Below are 21417 nucleotides of genomic sequence, written 5' to 3'. Positions count from 1 at the left end.
CCCCATCAAGATGGGCTCTGAAATCTGTGGGTAGAAACAGGCAAATATCGGGTTTCAAGTAAAGGCATATGCATCTTTAGTATCTGTATCTTTCCACTAGCAGGAATACCTAGTTGTAGTTACAGTGGTCTCACATCAGTGGAGCTGTGCCTGGAGAACTGCCTGAGCTCATGAACTAAAGCAGGTTTGCTCTTGTCTCTGTGTGGCCAGGCCACTCTTTGGGCTTTGAGCAGTTGTTCTGTTTGGTTTAGGTGTTTCCCATGTTAAAATGACTTTATTTATTTATTGGAATTTATTAACCGCCTTTATGAAGAGATTCACCCAAGTTGTTTCTTTTCCATTGGTTGCAGGCACTGGCTTATTTTGAACAGCTAAAAGGGTCTCAGGATGCCTGGCAGGTGTGTGCAGAAGCTTTAGCCCAAAACGCATACAGGTAAGGATTAGGATCTGAAAAGTGGTTTAACAATCTTATATAATAATTCTCACCTCCAACGTTCTGTGCTTGGGACCGTGGCTCCTTGGCTGGAGGTGGTCTGTGAGGCAGACACGCACTGACGTCACTGACGTCAAAACAGCTGATTGCAAGGCAAGGGGAGGAGTAGGGAAACACGCGCAGCGTGTTTCCCTACTCCTCCTACTGTCTCGGAATCAGCTGTCACCCCCCCCCCCGCGCTATGGCCCCCTCGAAACCCACCCCCTCCCGCGAACCTGTCGATCCCCCCCCCGCCGGAACGCCGAAAACTGCCGCCGCCGTTGTTGTACTACCTTCCCTTCCGGTAGGTTGTTGAATCATCTTAGAAAGTTTAACTCCGTGCGTCTGACGCACGGAGTTAAACTTTCTAAGATGATTCAACAACCTACGGGAAGGGAAGGTAGTACAACAACGGCGGCGGCAGTTTTCGGCGTTCCGGCGGGGGGGGGGGGGGGATCGACAGGTTCGCGGGAGGGGGTGGAAGAAAAAAGAAAAACGCATGTTGGGGGGAGAGAAGAGGGTGGCCAACCACAGCATGGATGCGAGCGGGGGGGGGGGGGGGGAAAGAGGCCGGCCCAGGCTGGCACATGGGAGAGAGAGGAGCATGGATGCGAGGGGGGGGGGGTCATGGAAGGGAGAGAGGGGACTTGCTGGAAAAGGATGAATGGAGGCGGCAGGGGACAGAGGAGCATGGATGGCCATGGATTGGGAGGGCAGGCCTCAGGGAGAGAGGGCAATTGCTGGATAGGGAAAATGGAGGGGCCAGGTGACAGATGAGCATGGATGGGCATGGATTGGAAGGGCAGGACTCAGGGAGAGGGGAATTGCTGGATAGGGATGAATGGAGGGGACAGATGGGCATGGATGGATATGGATTGCAGGGCAGGCCTCAGGCAGAGAGGGGAAATGCTGGATAGGGAAAAATGGAGGGGCCAGGTGACAGATGAGCATGGATGGGCATGGATTGGAAGGGCAGGACTCAGGGAGAGGGGAATTGCTGGATAGGGATGAATGGAGGGGACAGATGGGCATGGATGGATATGAATTGCAGGGCAGGCCTCAGGCAGAGAGGGGAAATGCTGGATAGGGAAAAATGGAGGGGCCAGGTGACAGATGAGCATGGATGGGCATGGATTGGAAGGGCAGGACTCAGGGAGAGGGGAATTGCTGGATAGGGATGAATGGAGGGGACAGATGGGCATGGATGGATATGGATTGCAGGGCAGGTCTCAGGCAGAGAGGGGAAATGCTGGATAGGGAAAAATGGAGGGGCCAGGTGACAGATGAGCATGGATGGGCATGGATTGGAAGGGCAGGACTCAGGGAGAGGGGAATTGCTGGATAGGGATGAATGGAGGGGACAGATGGGCATGGATGGATATGGATTGCAGGGCAGGCCTCAGGCAGAGAGGGGAAATGCTGGATAGGGAAAAATGGAGGGGCCAGGTGACAGATGAGCATGGATGGGCATGGATTGGAAGGGCAGGACTCAGGGAGAGGGGAATTGCTGGATAGGGATGAATGGAGGGGACAGATGGGCATGGATGGATATGGATTGCAGGGCAGGCCTCAGGCAGAGAGGGGAAATGCTGGATAGGGAAAAATGGAGGGGCCAGGTGACAGAGGAGCATGGATGGGCATGGATTGGAAGGGCAGGACTCAGGGAGAGGGGAATTGCTGGATAGGGATGAATGGAGGGGACAGATGGGCATGGATGGATATGGATTGCAGGGCAGGCCTCAGGCAGAGAGGGGAATTGCTGGATAGGGATGAATGGAGGGGCCAGGTGACAGAGGAGCATGGATTGGACTCACACTTTCACTCTGACTCTCAAACAGTCACTCTCACATACACTCTCCCAAACATACACACTCCGAGGAAAACCTTGCTAGCGCCCGTTTCATTTGTGTCAGAAACGGGCCTTTTTTACTAGTAATATATAATATTGGACTAACATAATATGAAATATTGCAACTTAAGCAATGCTGGTGTGCCTATTACAGAAAAGTAATCAAAAATCTGCAAATCAACTGAAGGTATTTTCCATTCTGGCACAAATAACCTCTAAATTTTCTGCTTTAAACCTTGCAGAGTATCTCTCAAAATAAAGTTACTTCATTGCACTTCGTCTTCCCTATTTCTTCCCCTACTCATATCTTCCCTGTTCTCCTCCCCCCACCCCACACCGAAGAATTCCACTATTTTGTCTTCACTCTCCTCCCTGTCTAGTGTCTTTACAACATTTAATCCCATATCATTGGTTGGTCTTACAAAACTTATATCTCCCTCTAGGCAAATAACTTGCCCACTGAATCCCATCCTCTAACCTTGGTTAAAACATACCACCCACAATCTAGATCCCTTACTTTTGTCTGTTATTAACAATAGTTTGCATTCCAGTCATGTGCCTTCTCTGTTCTAAATGGCTGTTTGCCCAATGCTGAAAAAAAACAAACCTTGACCCTTCCCTACCTTCCAACTACAGACCTTTCTCTAACTTTCTTTACAAATCTAAACTCATGGAAAGGGTTGTCTGTTCACAATTACTTCAGCATCTCAAATCTGCTCACACTTTTCATCCATATCAATCTGGCTTTAGACCAGGCCACCGCATGGAAACCCTTATTACATCTCTAGCCAGCGATTTTTCATTATTCTTTTGATACTTCCAGAGTCAATTTAGTTGTTTCACTCGATCTTGCAGATGTTTTTTTTAATCTCTTTGACCATACTATCTTACTATCACTACTCTTGGATATCAGTATTTCAGATCTTGTCCTTCACTGGTTCTCTTCTTTCCTTCCAGATTGGGACTTCTCTATTTTTTACCTTCTTCTAACTCTGTCACACATGCATCATTCTGTGGCGTTCTCCAGGGTTCTTTCCTTGCACTCCTTCTTTTCAATAGCTTTCTTAGCCCCTTGTCACATTTCATGGCCTGCTCCTCTCCATTAGTCTGTCTGTGACCCTCTGCACTTGGATCAGCTGCTGCATGGACGTGTTGTCAGGTTGGTAAAGCATTTACAATAGCTGATGAGCAGTCTTTTGGACTACACTCCATGCTCTGTCTGAAAGAGAACGGTGTCAGGGCTGTGAAATGCAATGTTTGCAGTGTCAGCTCAGTGACAGGCAGATGATCAAAAGCAAACGCCGGCGCTAGAGGCTGTTAGCGCCATACTAGCGCCGGCGTTTGCTACCGCCCCATGATCAGAGCCCTCGAGCGTGTGAAACAACGTGCTCAAGAGCTCTTAGCACAAGTAGCATGCAGATGCATGCTAAACAGGGCTCTTAGTGCAAGTAGCCTGCAAATGCATGCTAATCAGCTTTTAACACATTCATCCCCAATGATCAGCATCCAGCGCGCCAAAGATTGGGTCGATGGCCGCGATAAACCCTACGCCAGCTCTGAGCTGGCGTTAGGGTTTCCAGATCATTAGGGAGGAATGGTGAGCCCTGTCCAGCATGCATTTGCATGCTGGCAGGCCCCCATTCCCCCCTACAGCAAACCTGCCAACGAGGGCAGTTGAGGACATCCAAAATTTGGACGTTTCTGTGACGGGGCAGTTGAGGATGTCCAAAATGTGGACGTTTCTGCAGTGGGCAGTTAAGGATGTCCAAAATTGGATGTTTCTATGAGAAAGACATCTTTCTCATAGAAACATCCAATTTTGGACATCCTTAACTGCCCATTGCAGAAACATCCACATTTTGGACGTCCTCAACTGCCCCGTTGCTATACCTCCGACACCCCCTTGAAATTTGGCCGTCCCTGCAGCAGGGCAGTTGAGGCCCTTCATCTTCTGATTTAAAGATGGACGTTCTTCTCTTTTCATTGGTCTCAAGCCCAGACCTGTCAAACAAGTGTGGGAGGATTGTGCTGAGCGCATGCTCAGGCACAATTCTCCCGCACTTCTACCCCATAATCAGAGATAATTGCGCTGCTTAAATTTGCATGCATTATCTCTGATCATAGGTCCCCACGCTATTCCAGCGCTATTTTAGAGCGCTGTTTGGAACAGCGCAGGGCTTTTGATCATCTGCCTGTGAATGAGAGTCATGTAGACAGTGAAACAAAAGATGTGGCTGTAAGGTGTTGGAGCGTATACTTTACAGAGTCACACTAATGTCTGAAGCAGGAACCTCCCCCTCTGTTTTGGATCCAGTTGATTTAGGTTGGTCAGAGTGGAGTAGAGGATTCCCATTCAGAAGAAAAAAGGAAGAGAAATAAAAATATAGTTCACTAATGTTTTCTTCCAATTTATTTCTTAAGTATGATCAACAAATCTAATCTATGTATTGTGATTTTAAATGTTTGATCCTTGAAAAACAACATCACTTTCATTCATAACTGGTAAATAATGAATACTGTGTCCTGTTCTCAAGTTGTTGAGCTAGGTATTATGCTTCACCTTAGCTGAATAATTTACATTGGTTACCATCTGATTTTTGTGTCCAATTTCAAAGTGCTGACCGTGGTTTGTAAGACCTTTTGTGGTGGTAAACCATGTTATTTCAAAAATTGCGTTATGCATTATGTTCCATGGAAAACATTTGATTGCTTAGAGTTCCTACATCCAAAGAGGTTAGGTTCTTAGATATTTGTAAAAAAAAGAAAAAAAAAAGCTGCCAGCTTTTGTGGAGCTATATTCCAAGGGACTTGGAGGTTCATAGAGAACTATTTAGTTTCAGAAGAAATGTAAGGCTTTTGTGTTCTTAAAGCTTTTAAATGAAGCTATTCTATTCTCAAATGTTTTAAAACTGTTTTTCTGTTGTGTTTTAACATTATGCTTTGTAATGGGCATTTTAATTTGATTTATGTGTGATAGCCATATTTATTTTCTCTCTGTATTGGTTGCATTGACTGTATTTGTATTGAGTCTTGTGAATGGGTTCTTCATAAATGGAATGAATGAATACATCAGATGTGGCTTTTGAAAGATGGGGTTATTTTATTACAGCTTGCCCTCATGGTTACTTTCCATTTCCAGCAACATCAAGGTAGTTTTTACAATAATTTATGTGATCAGACAATAAATAGAATAATAAAACCACCTACCATTAGAAATACAAATGGCAGCATATCAAATTAAACTAATACAAGGCAGACCAAAATAATAATGAACTCTGTCTGAAACATAAGCTATGAAAAAGCCTGACAAAACAACTGAGAGACCCTTGCCCTCTCTCTCTCTCTCGGATCACTTTCCAGCAGAATTTAAAGATCAACCATTGGAGGAACAAGTCACAGTTTGGAACTATGTCCTTAAAAAGCACTGGACATTATTGCTCCCAAAAAAACGATTAAAGTACGGGTAAAAAAAAGTCCCAACTCTGGTATCACCCTGGTCTTAGACTATGTAAACAGCAGGTATGTATAGCAGAACGGAAATGGAGAATAGGAAAAACTGAAGAATTGAAAAATAAATGTAAACAATGCCAATGGTATTTTAAAAGTCAGATTAGAATAGCTAAGACTTCTTACTATTCTAAATAAATTCAACAGGCCTCTAACTCACCTAAACAATTTTTTTTCTATCATAAAACAAATAACAGCAAAACCAGAGACTAGGGTTATTACACCACATGTAGATGTTGAGATCTTAGCTAACTTCTTTATGTCAAAAGTTGACAAGCTATGAGCACAGTTTACTAGTACTGTCAATATATTAGATGATGAGTCCGTTTTAAGTCTCTCCAAGTCATGGTACTCATTTGACCTCCCATCTTTTACATAATTTCAAAAACTTCTTTTTTCTCCCTATCACTTATTGTTCCCTAGACCCTATACCCTCAGATAGTAAAAGGTCTCGTAGAAGGAGTTGTTCCGAAAGCCCTTAAAGAAGCTTTGGTTAAACCTAGTTAAAAAAAAAAAAAAACCTCACTTGACTCTCTATCTCCTAGTAACTACCGCTCAGTTTCCAATCTTCCATTTTTGACAAAGATATTGGAAACCATCGTGTTCTCACAGCTTCAATCATACTCTGAATCTATAAATTCCTTACATCCCAGATAGGATTTAGGAAAGGCTATAGCACAGAGACAGATCATTTTTTACTCTGTTTTAAATTAGTATTTCCTCAATCCGTAGATAGAACAATTTTACCCTACTCTCGATCTAGGGGTTTAAGGAAAATAGATCCAGTGACACTACCTTCTTTGGCCAATAGATTTCCAAATAACTTTGAAGATTTATCACTAGAAGAGCAGATATCTACTTGGAACAGGTACTTGCAACAGACCTGGATGTCATTGTCCCCAACAAAATAATTAAACAGAGAATAAAACCTTCTCAGCCATGGTATCGTGGTGGTCTAAAACTGTGTAGACAACAGGTGCGTAGAGCAGAGCGTTTGTGGAGAAAAAATAAATCAACTGAGTTGAGAAATGTTTGTAAACAATGCCAACGATACTACGTATTGCAGATAAAGTTAGCTAAGATCTCGTTTTTTCAAAACAAATTCAAGCTGCATCAAATTCATCCAAACAATTATTTTTTATAATGAATCAATTGACAAGTAAACCCAAAATGGCTACTGAAGATTGTTTTATACAGTCTGAACTACTGGCCAAATTTTTTTAAATCTGAAATAGACACATTAAGAGCCAACTTGATCAAGTCAGACGGTATGTACTATATCATTGTCAGAACAGTGGGCTACATTTGAGATTCTGTCCTTAACTTCTCTTTTAATAACTATCTCACAACTCTCATTAACCTACAATCCATTAGATCCAATACCATCATCTTGGTTAAAACATCCTTCTTTAGAAGTGCAAAGTTATCTTCACTGGATCATTACAAAAAGCCTCATAGAAGGACTAGTCCCTCAAGTTCTTAAAGAGGCTTTGGTAAAGCCTATATTAAAGAAACCTACACTAGATCCTCAGTTTCCGGGAAACTATCGTCCAGTTTCCAATTTACCATGTGTATCTAAAATATTGGAAACGGTTGTGTTTAAGCAACTGCAATCCTACATCGAGACAAAGAATTTATTACACCCAAGACAATCAGGTTTTAGAAAAGGTTACAGCACAGAAACGGTTTTAACATCATTTTTAAGTGAAATCCATTCTATATTAGAGCAAGGATATATTGCACTAGTTGTTTCACTTGATCTGTCCGCAGCTTTTGATCTGATAGACCATACTTTATTATTACAACGGCTAAAGGAAATTGGGATTTCAGGTACGATTTATGACTGGTTCGTCTCTTACCTTACACATCGTTCGTTCAAAGTTATTCAAAATCAATCTACTTCAAATTCATACTTCAGTTTTTGTGGGGTACCACAAGGATCGGTTTTATCTCCTATGTTGTTTAATTTATATGTTAGTCCACTTTCATTGCTCATCCAGTCTTTAGGTATTAGTTTTTATTCATATGTGGACGACTTCCTCCTAATTCACTATGTGAAGGCAATAAACATTGATCTAACGCCGATTCAAACCTGCCTTGAGAAGGTGGCCGATTCGCTAACGAAGCATAAATTAGTAATACATCCAGAAAAAACAATAACATCATGGATAACGGGCCCTGGATCTATTCCATCTCTAACACCTATTTTGTTTGGTAAACAAATACCTACGGTACAGTCATTTAGGTACCTTGGTATTATTATTGATTCTTCCCTATCCTTTAGTGAGCAAATATCTGACATGATAAAAAAATCTTTCTATCAACTACGTAAATTATGCTCGATAAGAAACTTCATAGATAAATCCTCTTTGCGTACACTAACTTACGCCTATATTTGATCACGTTTAGATTATTGTAATATGGTGTATGCAGGTCTTTCAAAACTTAATCTAAAACGATTACAGATGATACAAAATACAGCAGCTCGTATTATCTGTAGAGCTTCAAAATATGACAGGATCACTCCATTGTTACATCAATTGCACTGGCTTCCAATAGAAGCAAGGATAAAATTCAAAGTTCTGACACTGACACACAAAGCTTTTTATTCATCTAGTTCCATGATGGCGAACCTATGACACGCGTGTCAGTACTGACACGCTTAGCCATTTTCGGTGACACGCGGCCGCATGTGGCCGCATACAGAGAAGCAGCGGCGTTCCCCGGGGCGGATCGCCGATGCGTCCCCCCCCCAGGTGCAGCGCGACCTCCCCCTCCCCCCGGCGAAATCACCCCCCCCCCCCGGTGCATGTTTACCCGCTGGGGGGGGTGCCGTGTGCGCTCCTATTGGCTCCCTCCGAGTCCTCCGCTTGTTCCCTCCCTGCTGCTCCCTCTGCCCCGGCTCCTGCACGGCCGTTAGGGGATCTTTGACCTCACTTCCGGCCGGCGGAGCAGAGAGCAGCGGAATGCCGTGGGGGACGCATCTCTGGGGGCCCTGTGATCGCCATTACCACATAACCACAGCAACCATCATCCAATCTACTGTTCTGGGGTGTCGTGGATTTCTAATTGACCATCATTGCTGAGATAGGTGAGGGGGAGGCTGGGAGAGGCGAGGGCATGTGCTATGGGTGCCGTTTCCCGCCATTAGAAATAGCGGCAGCCATCTTAATTTACATAAGGTGGTCAGTTAGGCTAGTTAACCCCTAATTGCCTGCAGGGCTAACAGGCTATCTATAATTCTATCTTCTGTCACTGCCCCCCTGATGGAGAACCCAAAAAATAAAAAACCAAGGTTAAGTAAAGGAAGTGGTAGTAGCAGTAGCCGACCCTTTCAAGAGACATGGACCGAGATGGTAAGGCATTATAGAAAAAAATGGCAGATCATTTTGCGTTCTATGTACTGAAACGGTAGTAAGCAGAACATGGAATATAAATAGACATTTTGAAACTAATCATTCCCAGCTCTTGAAAAAAAGTGAGGATGAAAGGAAGGAATACATTTCCAGGTAGCTACACTTTTATAAGAGCCAATCTAAGTCCATCCTTAAATTTGTAAAAGGTTCTACAAATTTAACATCTGCAAGTTTGAGCATTGCTCACTCCATAGCTCAGCATGGAAAAGCACTCAGTGAGGGAGAATTTATTAAAGAAACTCTCCTAAGATGTGCACCAGTTCTATTTCACGATATGCAGAATAAAGATGCAATTATTAAGAGAATATCTGAGTTACCAGGAAATTTGGAGTGCCTGGATCCGATTACCAGACACTTTTAGCACCCTGAAAAATATAGCAATGGCTTTACTCACAATTTTTCCCTCTACGTAGTTTTGTGAAACCTTATTCTCAGCGTTAAATAATATCAAAACCAACAAAAGAAACAGATTGAAAGATGAAGTTAGTAGCGCTTGCTTGGGCTTGAAGTGTACAAAATACCAACCTTCAATTGAAGATTTAGCCAATGAAATTCAGCAACAAAAAAGTCACTAATAGGCAGATTAGTTAAAGAATTCCCCCTCCCCCTCACTTATCTTAGTTCACGGCACCCCACACAAGTTAAATAATATCAAGACCAACAAAAGAAACCGACTGACAGATGAACAAAGAAGTCACTAAGCAGGTAAGTTAAATAAATAGGTTTTGGTTTATTAAATACAGTTATATATTACAATTATACATTTTTGTTATTTAAACTATAAATATCGCGAAATTATGGTTTTTTTCTCGAAGTGACACACCACCCGAGTTATGCTCGGTTTTTTGGCGAATTTTGACACACCAAGCTCAAAAGGTTGCCCATCACTGATCTAGTTCATCATGTCTGTCTAACCTTACTATCCCCTATACACCAACTCGGACACTTTGGTCATTGACAGATAATAGACTTGTAATTCCATCCCCATCTAAAGCTAGATGGGAATCATCACGAACATCGGCATTTTTTTTCTTAGCTCCCTCACTTTGGAATTGTCTTCCTAAAGAACTTAGACTTGAAGATTCTTATACTCATTTTCGTAAAGCTTTAAAAACACATTTCTTTCGAGAGTCATTTGAAAAAAATGCTTAAAATAGAAATAAAGGGAAAAAAACGTTTAGTTTTATCAATGTTTTTATGACTATAGCCTGTGAAGTCTGTATGTGTGTTGATTTTTTGCAGTGCTTTTCTATCATAAATAGATTTCAGAGTATGTCTTCTTATTCTTAATGTTATTTTATATTGTAAACTGTTCTGATTTACCTTTGTAATAAGTGACGGTCTAGTAAATAAATAAACGATAATACTGACAGCTGTTTTAAATGAATTACATTCAAGACTGGAACAAGGCCATATTGCTTTACTTGTTTATCTGTGGCGTTGGATCTGATTGACCATAGCTTATTGCTCAAGCATTTGCAGTCACTTGGTATATCCAGCATTGTCCATAAATAGTTCTCCTCTTATCTTAGTAGTCGTTCTTTTAAAGTGGTTCAAAATTCATCTTTCTCGAAATCTCATTCCATTTCCTGTGGAGCTCCACAAGGATCGGTCTTATCACCACTACTGTTTAACTTATTTGTCAGTCTGCTTATTCAATCCTTGGTTATTAGTTTGTATTCCTGTGCATAAGTACATAAGTAATGCCACACTGGGAAAAGACCAAGGGTCCATCGAGCCCAGCATCCTATCCACGACAGCGGCCAATCCATGTCAAGGGCACCTGGCAAGCTTCCCAAACATACAAACATTCTATACATGTTATTCCTGGAATTGTGGATTTTTCCCAAGTCCATTTAGTAGCGGTTTATGGACTTGTCCTTTAGGAAACCGTCTAACCCCTTTTAAAACTCTGCCAAGCTAGCCGCCTTCACCACGTTCTCCGGCAACGAATTCCAGAGTTTAATAACGCGTTGGGTGAAGAAACATTTTCTCCGATTGGTTTTAAATTTACTACACTGTAGTTTCATCACATGGCCCCTAGTCCTAGTATTTTTGGAAAGCGTGAACAGACGCTTCACATCCACCTGTTCCACTCCACTCATTATTTTATATACCTCTATCATGTCTCCCCTCAGCCGTGCAGATGATTTCCTTTTGATTCATTATGTTAATCCTTTAAACATTGACTTAAACCCACTACAGGACTGTCTTAACTGTTACGTCCATCACCTGTTCGACGCTCCTCCCGGCTAAGTCATTCCGCAGCTCCGTCCAAAAGGGACAAGGTTCAGTCTTAGGAGGGTCTGTTTCAGTTTTCTAAGTCTGGCAGCCGTCATCTGGCTTGGAGCAAGAGCAGCAGCCATCTTGGCTAGCTCAGGAGGGGGCAGCCATCTTGTCTAAATGAGAACAGGAAGGAACTCCATATCTGGTCGTGGGAGAATCTCCTATGGGGGCTGCCATGTTGGATGCACCTGAGTTGGGTTTGCTCTGATTGCTTCACTATTTAAAGCACTGCCTCCAGGCCTTCTTTGCTTCGGCCTCAATTGTTCTGAGGAGTTGCTGTCGGAGTGCTGTTCGCCGGCTATCTTCTGTTCCTGATTTCCTGTGTACCGGACCTTGGCTAGTTCTTGGATTTCGCTTGTTTGCTGCCTGCCTTGACCCTGGACTGATTTTTGACTATTCTTGCTTTTTCGGAGTTCTGGTGCTGGACTGTGTCTGTTTCCTGCCATCCTGGTCAGCGGCTGTGCAACCCTGCCGGTTCCAGAAGTCCTGGTGGCCACCTGCAGCTGAGGGCTCAACTCTTGGTGAACAGTGGTTGCTTCCCAGGTGAAGCTAGGGGTTGTCTGGCTGCCTGACCGAGTACGGCATCACTCCATCTCAGCCGTGCTCAGTCGGGGCACAGGGGCTCACTACTACCGGGTCACAACATTAATGAGGTTGCCACTTGGCTTTCTAAGCACCACCTGTTATTAAACCCCAAAAGTCAATAGCTTCTTGGATAACAGGTCACAGTTCTATACCAACCTTAATTCCTACATTGTTTGACAGGCAAATTGTTCCAGTGCAATCTTTTAAATATCTAGGTGTGATCATAGATTCAGCTCTTTCTTTTGATGATCAGATATCAGAGGTAGTAAAAAAAAAAAATCATTCTATCATCTAAGACAATTACGTTCTATTAGAAATGCTGTAGACAATAATTCATTGCGTATTTTAGCCTACGCCTATTTTGCAACACGTTTTGATTACTGTAATGTTATTATGCAGGCAAGCAAAATTTAAGATGCTTACAAACCATTCAAAACATGGCTGCCCATGTTGTTTGTCGAGCCTCTAAATATGATAGGGCCACACCTTTGTTACGTCAGCTTCACTGGATCCCGTTAGATTTAAGAGTGAAATTTAAAATTCTTATTTTGACATTTAAAGTGCTTCACTCAGCTATCCCGTCCTATCTCGCGATCTTAACTATTCCATACACACCAGCACGAACATTCCGTTCACTCACAGACAATAGACTAGTGATTCCACCGCCCTCAAGAGCTAGGTGGGAATCCACCCATGCTTCAGCCTTTTTCTTTTTGGCTCCAGTGTTATGGAACTCCCTCCCAAAATATATCAGATGGAAGATTCTTATACACTTTTTCGTAAAGCTTTGAAAACGTATTTTTTGATAAAGCTTTTGAAATATAACATTATTGACTTAGGAAACCACTCAGGTTAGAAAAAGTCTCTACATTATATAGAAGATATGAATTATTAAAGACAAAGTATGATTGATGTGATATCTAATGAATGTCTATGTCCTCTTCGGTATGGAAGTTGTGTCTGTGTTGTCCTATCATAAAATGGATTTCATAGCTTAAATTATGTTATATGTTATTTGTATATTTTTTTGATATGTAAACCATTCTGTTTTGCTATGCAATAAGACACGGTATAGTAAATAAATAAATGATAAATGATAAAGCTTAGTGTGCGCTAAGTGCCACTTGGCCACTAGGTATAAAATAGTACCTGCAGCGTTTAGCGCACACTAATGTCTGTTAGCATGTGCCTTATAAGCTTTAGTTAAAGGGCTCCTAAGATATTAAGCACTTAAACTTCAAGTGTGAAGCTTGTGAAAAAAAAAAAAAAAGAGAAACAACAAATGTCCTCTAAAAGTCTGTATTTTTGAAGCAGAGGAAATACGTAACACACACTGTTGTGAAACAGAGAGCTCTAGTTGAATGGTAAGCTTGTCGCTTATGTATTAAGGTGAACTAATATACATATTGTGATCAGCAACATTTTAGAGTTTTAAAAATTTAATCCTTGACGTAACCAACAAGCAGTGAGGATTCATCAGTATTGATGCAACACAATTATTTATTTTTTAGGGTGGGCTGCAGTATTTTGAAGAAGCTAAAGGTGCTTTAATTCAGCCTAGTTCATATATTAGTTTTTGACAGTATAACAATCCTTTACAAAACCAACCTGAGAATGATGGATGACATTGGGGAGAATCCTTGCCAATCGATTGGCCTTAACCTTAGCTAGCAATTTAACTTTGAAATTAAGTAAAGAAATAGGCTGATAGGATTCGGGCAACAGAGGATCCCTCCTTGGTTCTATCTTCCTATCTTCTAAGAGGCTATTAGTGTGGAAATTAGTCACTTTAGCTGGTTCAGAATGTCCAGTGTGCAAGGTCAGGATGCCTTGTGCTTGTCTTGGCTGATTGTGCAGGCCCAAAATCTCTGCACATCATATGAAGTAGACAATGTTGGGCCTTAACAATACCATGCAAAGCTGTAGGACATCATTGGTGGGCCAGTAGCACATTCCCTAATGACCATCAGCCTATAGCAGGGGTTCTCAACCCAGTCCTTGGGACACATGTAGCCAGTTTGATTTTCGGATGATCCCCAATTAATTTGCATGTACTACCTTCGTTATATGCAGATCTGTCTCATAAGAACATGAGAGTAGCCATACTGGGTCAGACCAATTGTCCATCTAGGCCAGTATCCTAGCCATCTAGCCCAGTGGCCAAGCCAGGTCACAAGTACCTGGAAGAAACCCAAATTATGGCAACACTCCATACTATAAATCCCGTACTACATGCTTCCCATGTCTGTCTTAATAGCAGACTATGGACTTTTCTTCCAGGAATGTGCCCAAACCATTTAAAACCCAGATGTGCTAACCGCTGTTACCACATCCTCCGGCAAAGAGTTCCAGAGCTTAACTATTCGTTGAGTGAAAAAATATTTCCTCCTATTTGTTTTAAAAGTATTTCCATGTAACTTCCTTGAGTGTCCCCTAGTCTTTGTACATTTGGAACAATGAAAACTTTACTTCTACTCGTTCTACACCACTCAGGATTTTGTAGACCTGAATCATATTTCCCCTCATCTATCTCTTTTCCAAGCTGAAGAGCCCTAACCTCATTAGCCTTTCCTCATATGAGAGGAGTTCCATCCCCTTTATAATTTTAGTCGCTTTTCTTTGAACCTTTTCTAATTCCGCTGTATCTTTTTTGAGATATGGTGACCAGAACTGAATGCAATACTCAAGGTGTGGATGCACCATGAAATGATACAAGATGTTATAGTATTTTTGGTCCTATTCACCATCCCTTTCCTAATAATTCCTAGAATCCTGTTTGCTTTTTTGACCGCTGCCGCACACTGAGCAGAAGATTTCAGCATATTATCTTCAACGACACCCAGATCTTTTTCTTGAGTTTTACCCCCAAGGTAGACCCTAACATCAGGTAACTGTGATTCGGATTATTCTTTCCATTGCGCATCACCTTATATTTGTCCACATTAAATTTCATCTGCCATTTGGACGCCCAGTCATCCAATTTCCTAAGGTATTCCTGCAATATTTCACAGTCCGCACGTGTTTTAACAACCTTGAATGTTTTGTATCATCTGCAAATTTGATTACCTTACTCGTTGTTCCGATTTCCATATAATTTATAAATATGTTAAATAGCACCGGTCCCAGTACAGATCCCTGCGGCACTCCCTGTTCACTCTCCTCTATTGAGAGACATTATCAAACCCTCCTACCTTTAACCCCATGTGACTGAATCTTATCTTCCCTATATCACATAACATCTTTTGCACTTGTCCCCTACCGAACTTGGCGAATGCCTTTACGGTATTATGTAAGCCACATTGAGCCTGCAGATAGGTGGGAAAATGTGGGTTACAAATGTAACAAACAAACAAATAAATTACCATTTAACCCTACCCTCTGTTTTCTGTCCAATAACCAATTTCTAATCCACACCAGAACCTTGCCTCCTATCCCATGACACTATTTTTCTCAGGAGTCTCTCATGAGGAACTTTTATCAAAAGCTTTCTGAAAATCTAGCTACACTACATCAACTGATTCACCTTTATCCACATGATTATTCACGCCTTCAAAGAAATGAAGCAAATTGGTGAGGCAAAACTTCGCTTGGCTGAATCCATGCTGACTCTGTCTCATTAAACCATGTTTGTCTATGTGTTCTATAATTTTATTCTTTATAATAGTTTCCATTATTTTGCCTGGCACTGACATCAGGCTTTACCGGTCAATAATTTCCCGGATCATCCCTAGAACCCTTTTTTAAAATCAGTGTTGCATTGGCCACCTTCCAATCTTCAGGTACTACGGACGATTTTAATGACAGGTTACATATTACTAACAGCAGATCAGCAATTTCATGCTTGAGTTCTTTGAGTCCCCTTTGATGTATGCCATCCAGTCCAGGTGATTTACTACTCTTTAGTTTGTCAATTTGGCTCAGTACATCTTCCAGGTTCACCAATATTTCTTTCAATTCCTCCACATCACCCTTGAAAATCATTTCTGGTACAGGCAGATCTGTTACATCTTCTTCCGTAAAGAGAGAATCATAGAATTCATTCAGTTTCTCCACTGTGGCTTTGTCTTCCCTGAGCACTCCTTTTGCTCCTTCATGATCTAATGGTCCCACAGATTCCCTCGTAGGCTTTCTGCTTCTGATGTACCTGGAAAAGTTGTTACTGTGAGTTTTAGCTTCTGCGGCAAGTTTCTCTTCATATTTTCTTTTAGCCTTCTTTATTAATGCTTTGCTTCTGACTTACCAGTGCTTATGTTGCTTCTTATTTTCTTCATGTGGGTCCTTTTTTCCATTCTTTGAAGGACAATCTTTTGGCTGTAATGGCCTCTTTTACTTTACTTTTTAACCATGCTGCCTGACGTTTTCTCTTCTTTCCACCTTTGCAAATACATGGAATGCATCTGGACTGGGTTTCCAAGATGGTATTTTGTAATAACATCCACGCCTGCTTGAGTGTCCTAACCTTTGCAGTCGATCCTTTTTGTTTCTTTTTAACCATTTACCTCATTTTATTATAGTCACCCTTTTGAAAATTAAATATATCTACAGTAGATTTCTTTTGTAGGTTCATCCCAGTTAGTAGCTCAACCTTAATCATGTTATGATCACTGTTTTCCTGGAGACTCAACACCGCTATCTCTCGCACTATGCCCTGCACGCCAGCAAGGACCAGATCCAAAATGGTCCCCCTCATCGATTCTTGGACCAGCTGCTCCAAGAAGCAGTTGTTTATTACTTCTAGAAATTTTATCTCCCTGGCACTCCCTGATGTAACATTCAGTCAATATTGGAGTAATTGGTCCGCCATTTTCTGTACCAGGGTGACACGGAGACTATGGGACATATCAACTACTTGGATATGTTTGTTCGAAGAGATTTCCCCTGAAGCAGCTATATTTTAGCAAAACAGAGTTCCCCTGTCGGGACTTTATGAAAGTTGAGAGCATACCTGTGTAAGGCTGGACATCATAAAAATTTATGGAGATAACGTCATCCAAGATAAGTACTTTTTCCGAGTTTTTGTTGGACTGAAATTGAGTCTCCACACAAGTGTTTCTAAGGGTACAATGGCAGTGTTTTTGTGAAGTTGTTACAGTGGAGTTTTTTTTGAAGACATATGATTGAAGTGGTTCCCTCATTACATAAAAGGTGTGTCCTTTAAGAACGAGGAAGTTCTGATGTTTCTGAGGTCTTCTTTTTTTTTTCTCCACTTTTTTCATTATTGCCTGCCATAGTTACCCACAAACACGTCGAGTATATGGTAGAATTGCATGATAATTTTTGATATATATTCTACTCCGGGAATTTGCAGGGTAATTGAAATCTCCCATTATTATAGCATTGCCCAATATGCCAGCTTTCGTACTCTCTGTAAACATTTCTTCATCCATCTGTTCATTCTGTCCTGGCGGACGGTAGTACAGCCCTACAAGAATACTCCTTCTCTTCACACATGGAATTTCTATCCTTAATGATTCCACACTACTATCTGTGTCATGTGGAATATTTATTTTATTTGACTCAATTCTCTCTTTAACATATAGAGCAACTCTCCTCCAATTTGATCCTCTCTATCATTGCAATATAATTTATACCCTGTTAACACAGTGTCCCATTGATAGTCCTCTTTCCACCAAGTCTCTGAGATGCCTATTATATCTACCTCATTATTTAGTTCTATATATTCTTTTATTTATTTATTTATTTATTATTTTACTTAATTACATTCACATTTATCACATAAATGTAAGGAAAAACAGAAATTAATATAAAGGAAAAAGAAAACATTTTCTCTCATCAATATATCTATATTAATAAATCCCACCTTGAACGTTCTGAAGCTCACTCCAAGGCAGAGAAGCTCACTCCTGTTGGATTATTTGTAGTAAATAATTAGCAGATTTAGTACACACAGCTTCAGCTTTAGAAATGTTAATTTCTATTCTTCATCTCTCTCTCATTCACCCCTGAATAATTCACTGCTGAGTCACTTTAAAGTTGAAGTAACAAAACATCTGTTTACTCACAGTTTGCAGTTAGATTATAATCAGACAGGCTTATATTTACATATTACTATACATTTGTCTTATCAGCTCCTTCCATGTGCTTAGATGGTAATGGATGCTCACACCACCATAGATCCTCTCAGGTTAGGAGAGATCATGAGCTCCATGTGCTCCATGTGCTGCATGTGCTGCATCTAACCCCCACAGGAAGTTGCATAGCTGTGTGACCTCTCTAAGTAATTCACATCAGAGGTCACAGAGTAATCACAGAGAAATAATAGGTGACAGGCAATGCATGTAAAATACAATTACATTCCAACAAACCCCTTCTCATGCATAACTGTCATGCAATTATTTATTCATACAAAGTCCAAGCTTTATACGCAGATTCACAAAATGTTCTCTGGGTAACGGTTTGGTCATGATGTCAGCTGTCATCTCACTGGTGTGACAATAGTGTAGACTGATGACCCCTTCTTTTGCCAACTCTCGCACGTTGTGGTATTTCGTTGCGATGTGCTTGGTGCGTGACTGAACCTTGTCATTCTGTGACAGTCGGATGCAGCTCTGATTATCTTCCATTATCTGGATTGGTCTCTTTTCAGCTATTCCGAAATCCAGCATAAGTTTTTCAATCCACATCAGTTCTCTGCACGCTTCCGATACAGCCACATATTCAGCTTCTGTAGAAGACAAACTCACAATACTTTGTTTATGACTGGCCCATGAAATTTGTACATTTCCATACATAAACACATATCCACTTGTGGATTTATAATCAGAATGATCCCCTGCCCAATCTGAATCACAGTAACATATTAGTTTTGGATTACTATTGCCTGAAATCTTTAATTTACAATCAATGGTACCCTTTAAATACCTTACCATCCTTTTAACTGCAGTCCAATCTGATTTGGTAGGTGAGCTGACCCTTCTGCTCAAAATTCCTACTGCATTTGCTATATCAGCCCTGTATGTGGTAGCTAGATATAAAAGCTTACCTATGGCTGATCTATATTGGATGTTATCTGGTAAAGGTTCTCTTACTGTTTCATCCTTCAGAAAATCAGTGATCATGGGAGTGCTTACAACTTGGGCATCTTGCATACCTAAACTTTCAATAAACTCATTTATTTTCTGCTTCTGGCTTAGAAGATAAGAACCATCATTTTGTTTCTCAATTTCTATACCAAGATAGTATGACACATTACCAAGTTCTTTTATCTCAACATTGAGGTTTAAACACTTTACAATGTCCTTGTACTCTTGCTCACTTTCGCTTGCAATGAGCAGATCATCAACAAAAGCTAAAATGTATGCATATTGTCCATTTGTGCACCTAGTGTACAAGCATTTATCTGCTTCACCTTGCTTAAATCCTAAATTTGTCAATATTTCATGCAATTTGTCATTCCAACATTTTGCACTTTGCTTTAATCCATAAAGACCTTTGTTTAATTTACACACTAGCTGTCTTTGTTTTGTATTTATGAAACCTGTTGGCTGTTCCATGTACAAGTCTTCAGTTATATCTCCGTGAAGAAATGCTGTTTTCACATCAATGTGTTTGACTTGCATGCCTTTTGAGACTGCAATGCTCAGAAGTGTTCTTATTGTCGTGTGTTTCACTACAGGTGCAAACACTTCATCAAAATCTTCTCCATATTTTTGAAGATATCCCTTTGCGACTAATCTGGCTTTATACCTTTCCACTTTTCCTTGTGCATTCCTTTTTAACTTGAATACCCATTTGCATCCTATAGCTTTCTTGCCAGGAGGTAATTTTGTAAGAATCCAAGTATTATTTTTATCCAATGCATCAATTTCTTCTTGTGCAGCTTTATGCCATTCAGCAGCTTCTTCTGCTGGCATTTTCTCAATCTCATCCCATGTTAAGGGCTCTTGAGCTTCTGCTGACTTTGTTAGGTAAGACAGTCTTGGGGGTGGAACACCTTTGTTTTCCCTGGATGAGCGTCTGACTACAGGTTGGTCTGACCTTTCCGCATCCTCAAAATCTGAGAGTCCTTCTCCAATTGATTCCCCTTCTCCAACTGTACTGTCTTCTTCAATGATCCTTTCTGTGTCTGCTTCCTCTGTCTGTTCCTCGTTAGATACAGATGAGTTGCTTTCAGACATCTGCCTTGGTATGGCATTTATATACACTGGCATGTCTATTATGGTTCTAGTTTCATATTCTGGATGATAAGGCTCATCTGGGATAATCCAGCCTTTATCAACCCTTTTGTTTTCATCAAAATATGTAACATGTCTTATGCCAACAATGCCAGTTTTCAGATTCAAAATTCTATATCCTTTGTGTCCTGGAGTATAGCCAACTAAAATGCCCCTTTCTGTTGTGGAATCCAGCTTATGCCTTCTTTGCTTTGGTACATGAGCATATGCTGTACTTCCAAATGTTCTTATATGTGACAGGTTTGGCTTCCTACCATGCCATGTCTCATGTGGTGTGCGCTCAGCGCCTTTAGTTGGCATTCTGTTTTGTAGGTACACTGCTGTGAGAATGGCTTCCCCCCATAGTCTTTTAGGGAGATTGCTATCTGACAGCATACATCTGGTCATTTCCACAAGTGACCTAAATTTTCTCTCTGCAACAGAATTTTGCTCTGGTGTATAAGCTACTGTTGTGATATGCTGAATGCCTTCTTGTTCTAGAAATGTGCGCATGCTTTGTGAAGTGAACTCACCACCATTGTCGGTCTGAAGAACCTTTGGTTTTCTTTCAAATTTATTGCTCACCATGGCTACGTATTTCTTCAGCATGTCTGTGACTTGACTTTTCTCTTTCAGCAAATAGGCCACACAATATCTAGAGAAATCATCCAAGAATATTAGCACAAATCTGTTATTTCCCAATGATGGGATATTAAACGGTCCACATAAGTCACTGTGTATTAAGTCCAGTACTTTATTACTCCTATTTCCTGTGTATGCAGGAAATGAGGGTCTCACACCTTTTTGAGTAACACAGTCTATGCATTTCTCCATTTTACCAGCATCTGCACTTATCTGAATGCCGGTGGCCAGTTGCTTACTGTAAAGATCCTGGATCACCTTAAAATCACGATGTCCCAGGCGGCGGTGCCAGATTTCCAGACTACATTTTTCATCATTCTTCCTTACTTGCGCCATATGTGAGGCTTCACCTGAAATGCTCAGTTTATAAACATCATTATGCATAAAAGCTTCAGCATACACTTCATCATTTTTAGAGATTGTGCACTTACTGTTTTCAAAATGAATCACAAATCCCTTCTTATCTAATGTAGATACACTAAGCAT

General features: G+C 41.0%; 1 protein-coding gene across 1 annotated transcript in view; it reads left to right on the top strand.

Moving 5' to 3' along the window:
• XPOT (exportin for tRNA) overlaps positions 1-21417 on the top strand; it is a 645960-nt gene that overhangs the window by 64720 nt on the left and 559823 nt on the right. Inside the window, exon 3 of the mRNA XM_030215950.1 lies at positions 351-433. Within this exon, the coding sequence (XP_030071810.1) occupies positions 351-433 (83 nt within the window). The remainder of the gene's footprint in view (positions 1-350; positions 434-21417) is intronic.

The sequence above is a fragment of the Microcaecilia unicolor genome, chromosome 10 (assembly GCF_901765095.1).
Source record: "Microcaecilia unicolor chromosome 10, aMicUni1.1, whole genome shotgun sequence".
Taxonomy (NCBI): domain Eukaryota; kingdom Metazoa; phylum Chordata; class Amphibia; order Gymnophiona; family Siphonopidae; genus Microcaecilia; species Microcaecilia unicolor.
Note: the sequence above shows the minus strand (reverse complement) of the source record. Positions and strands in the feature narration are given on the sequence as shown.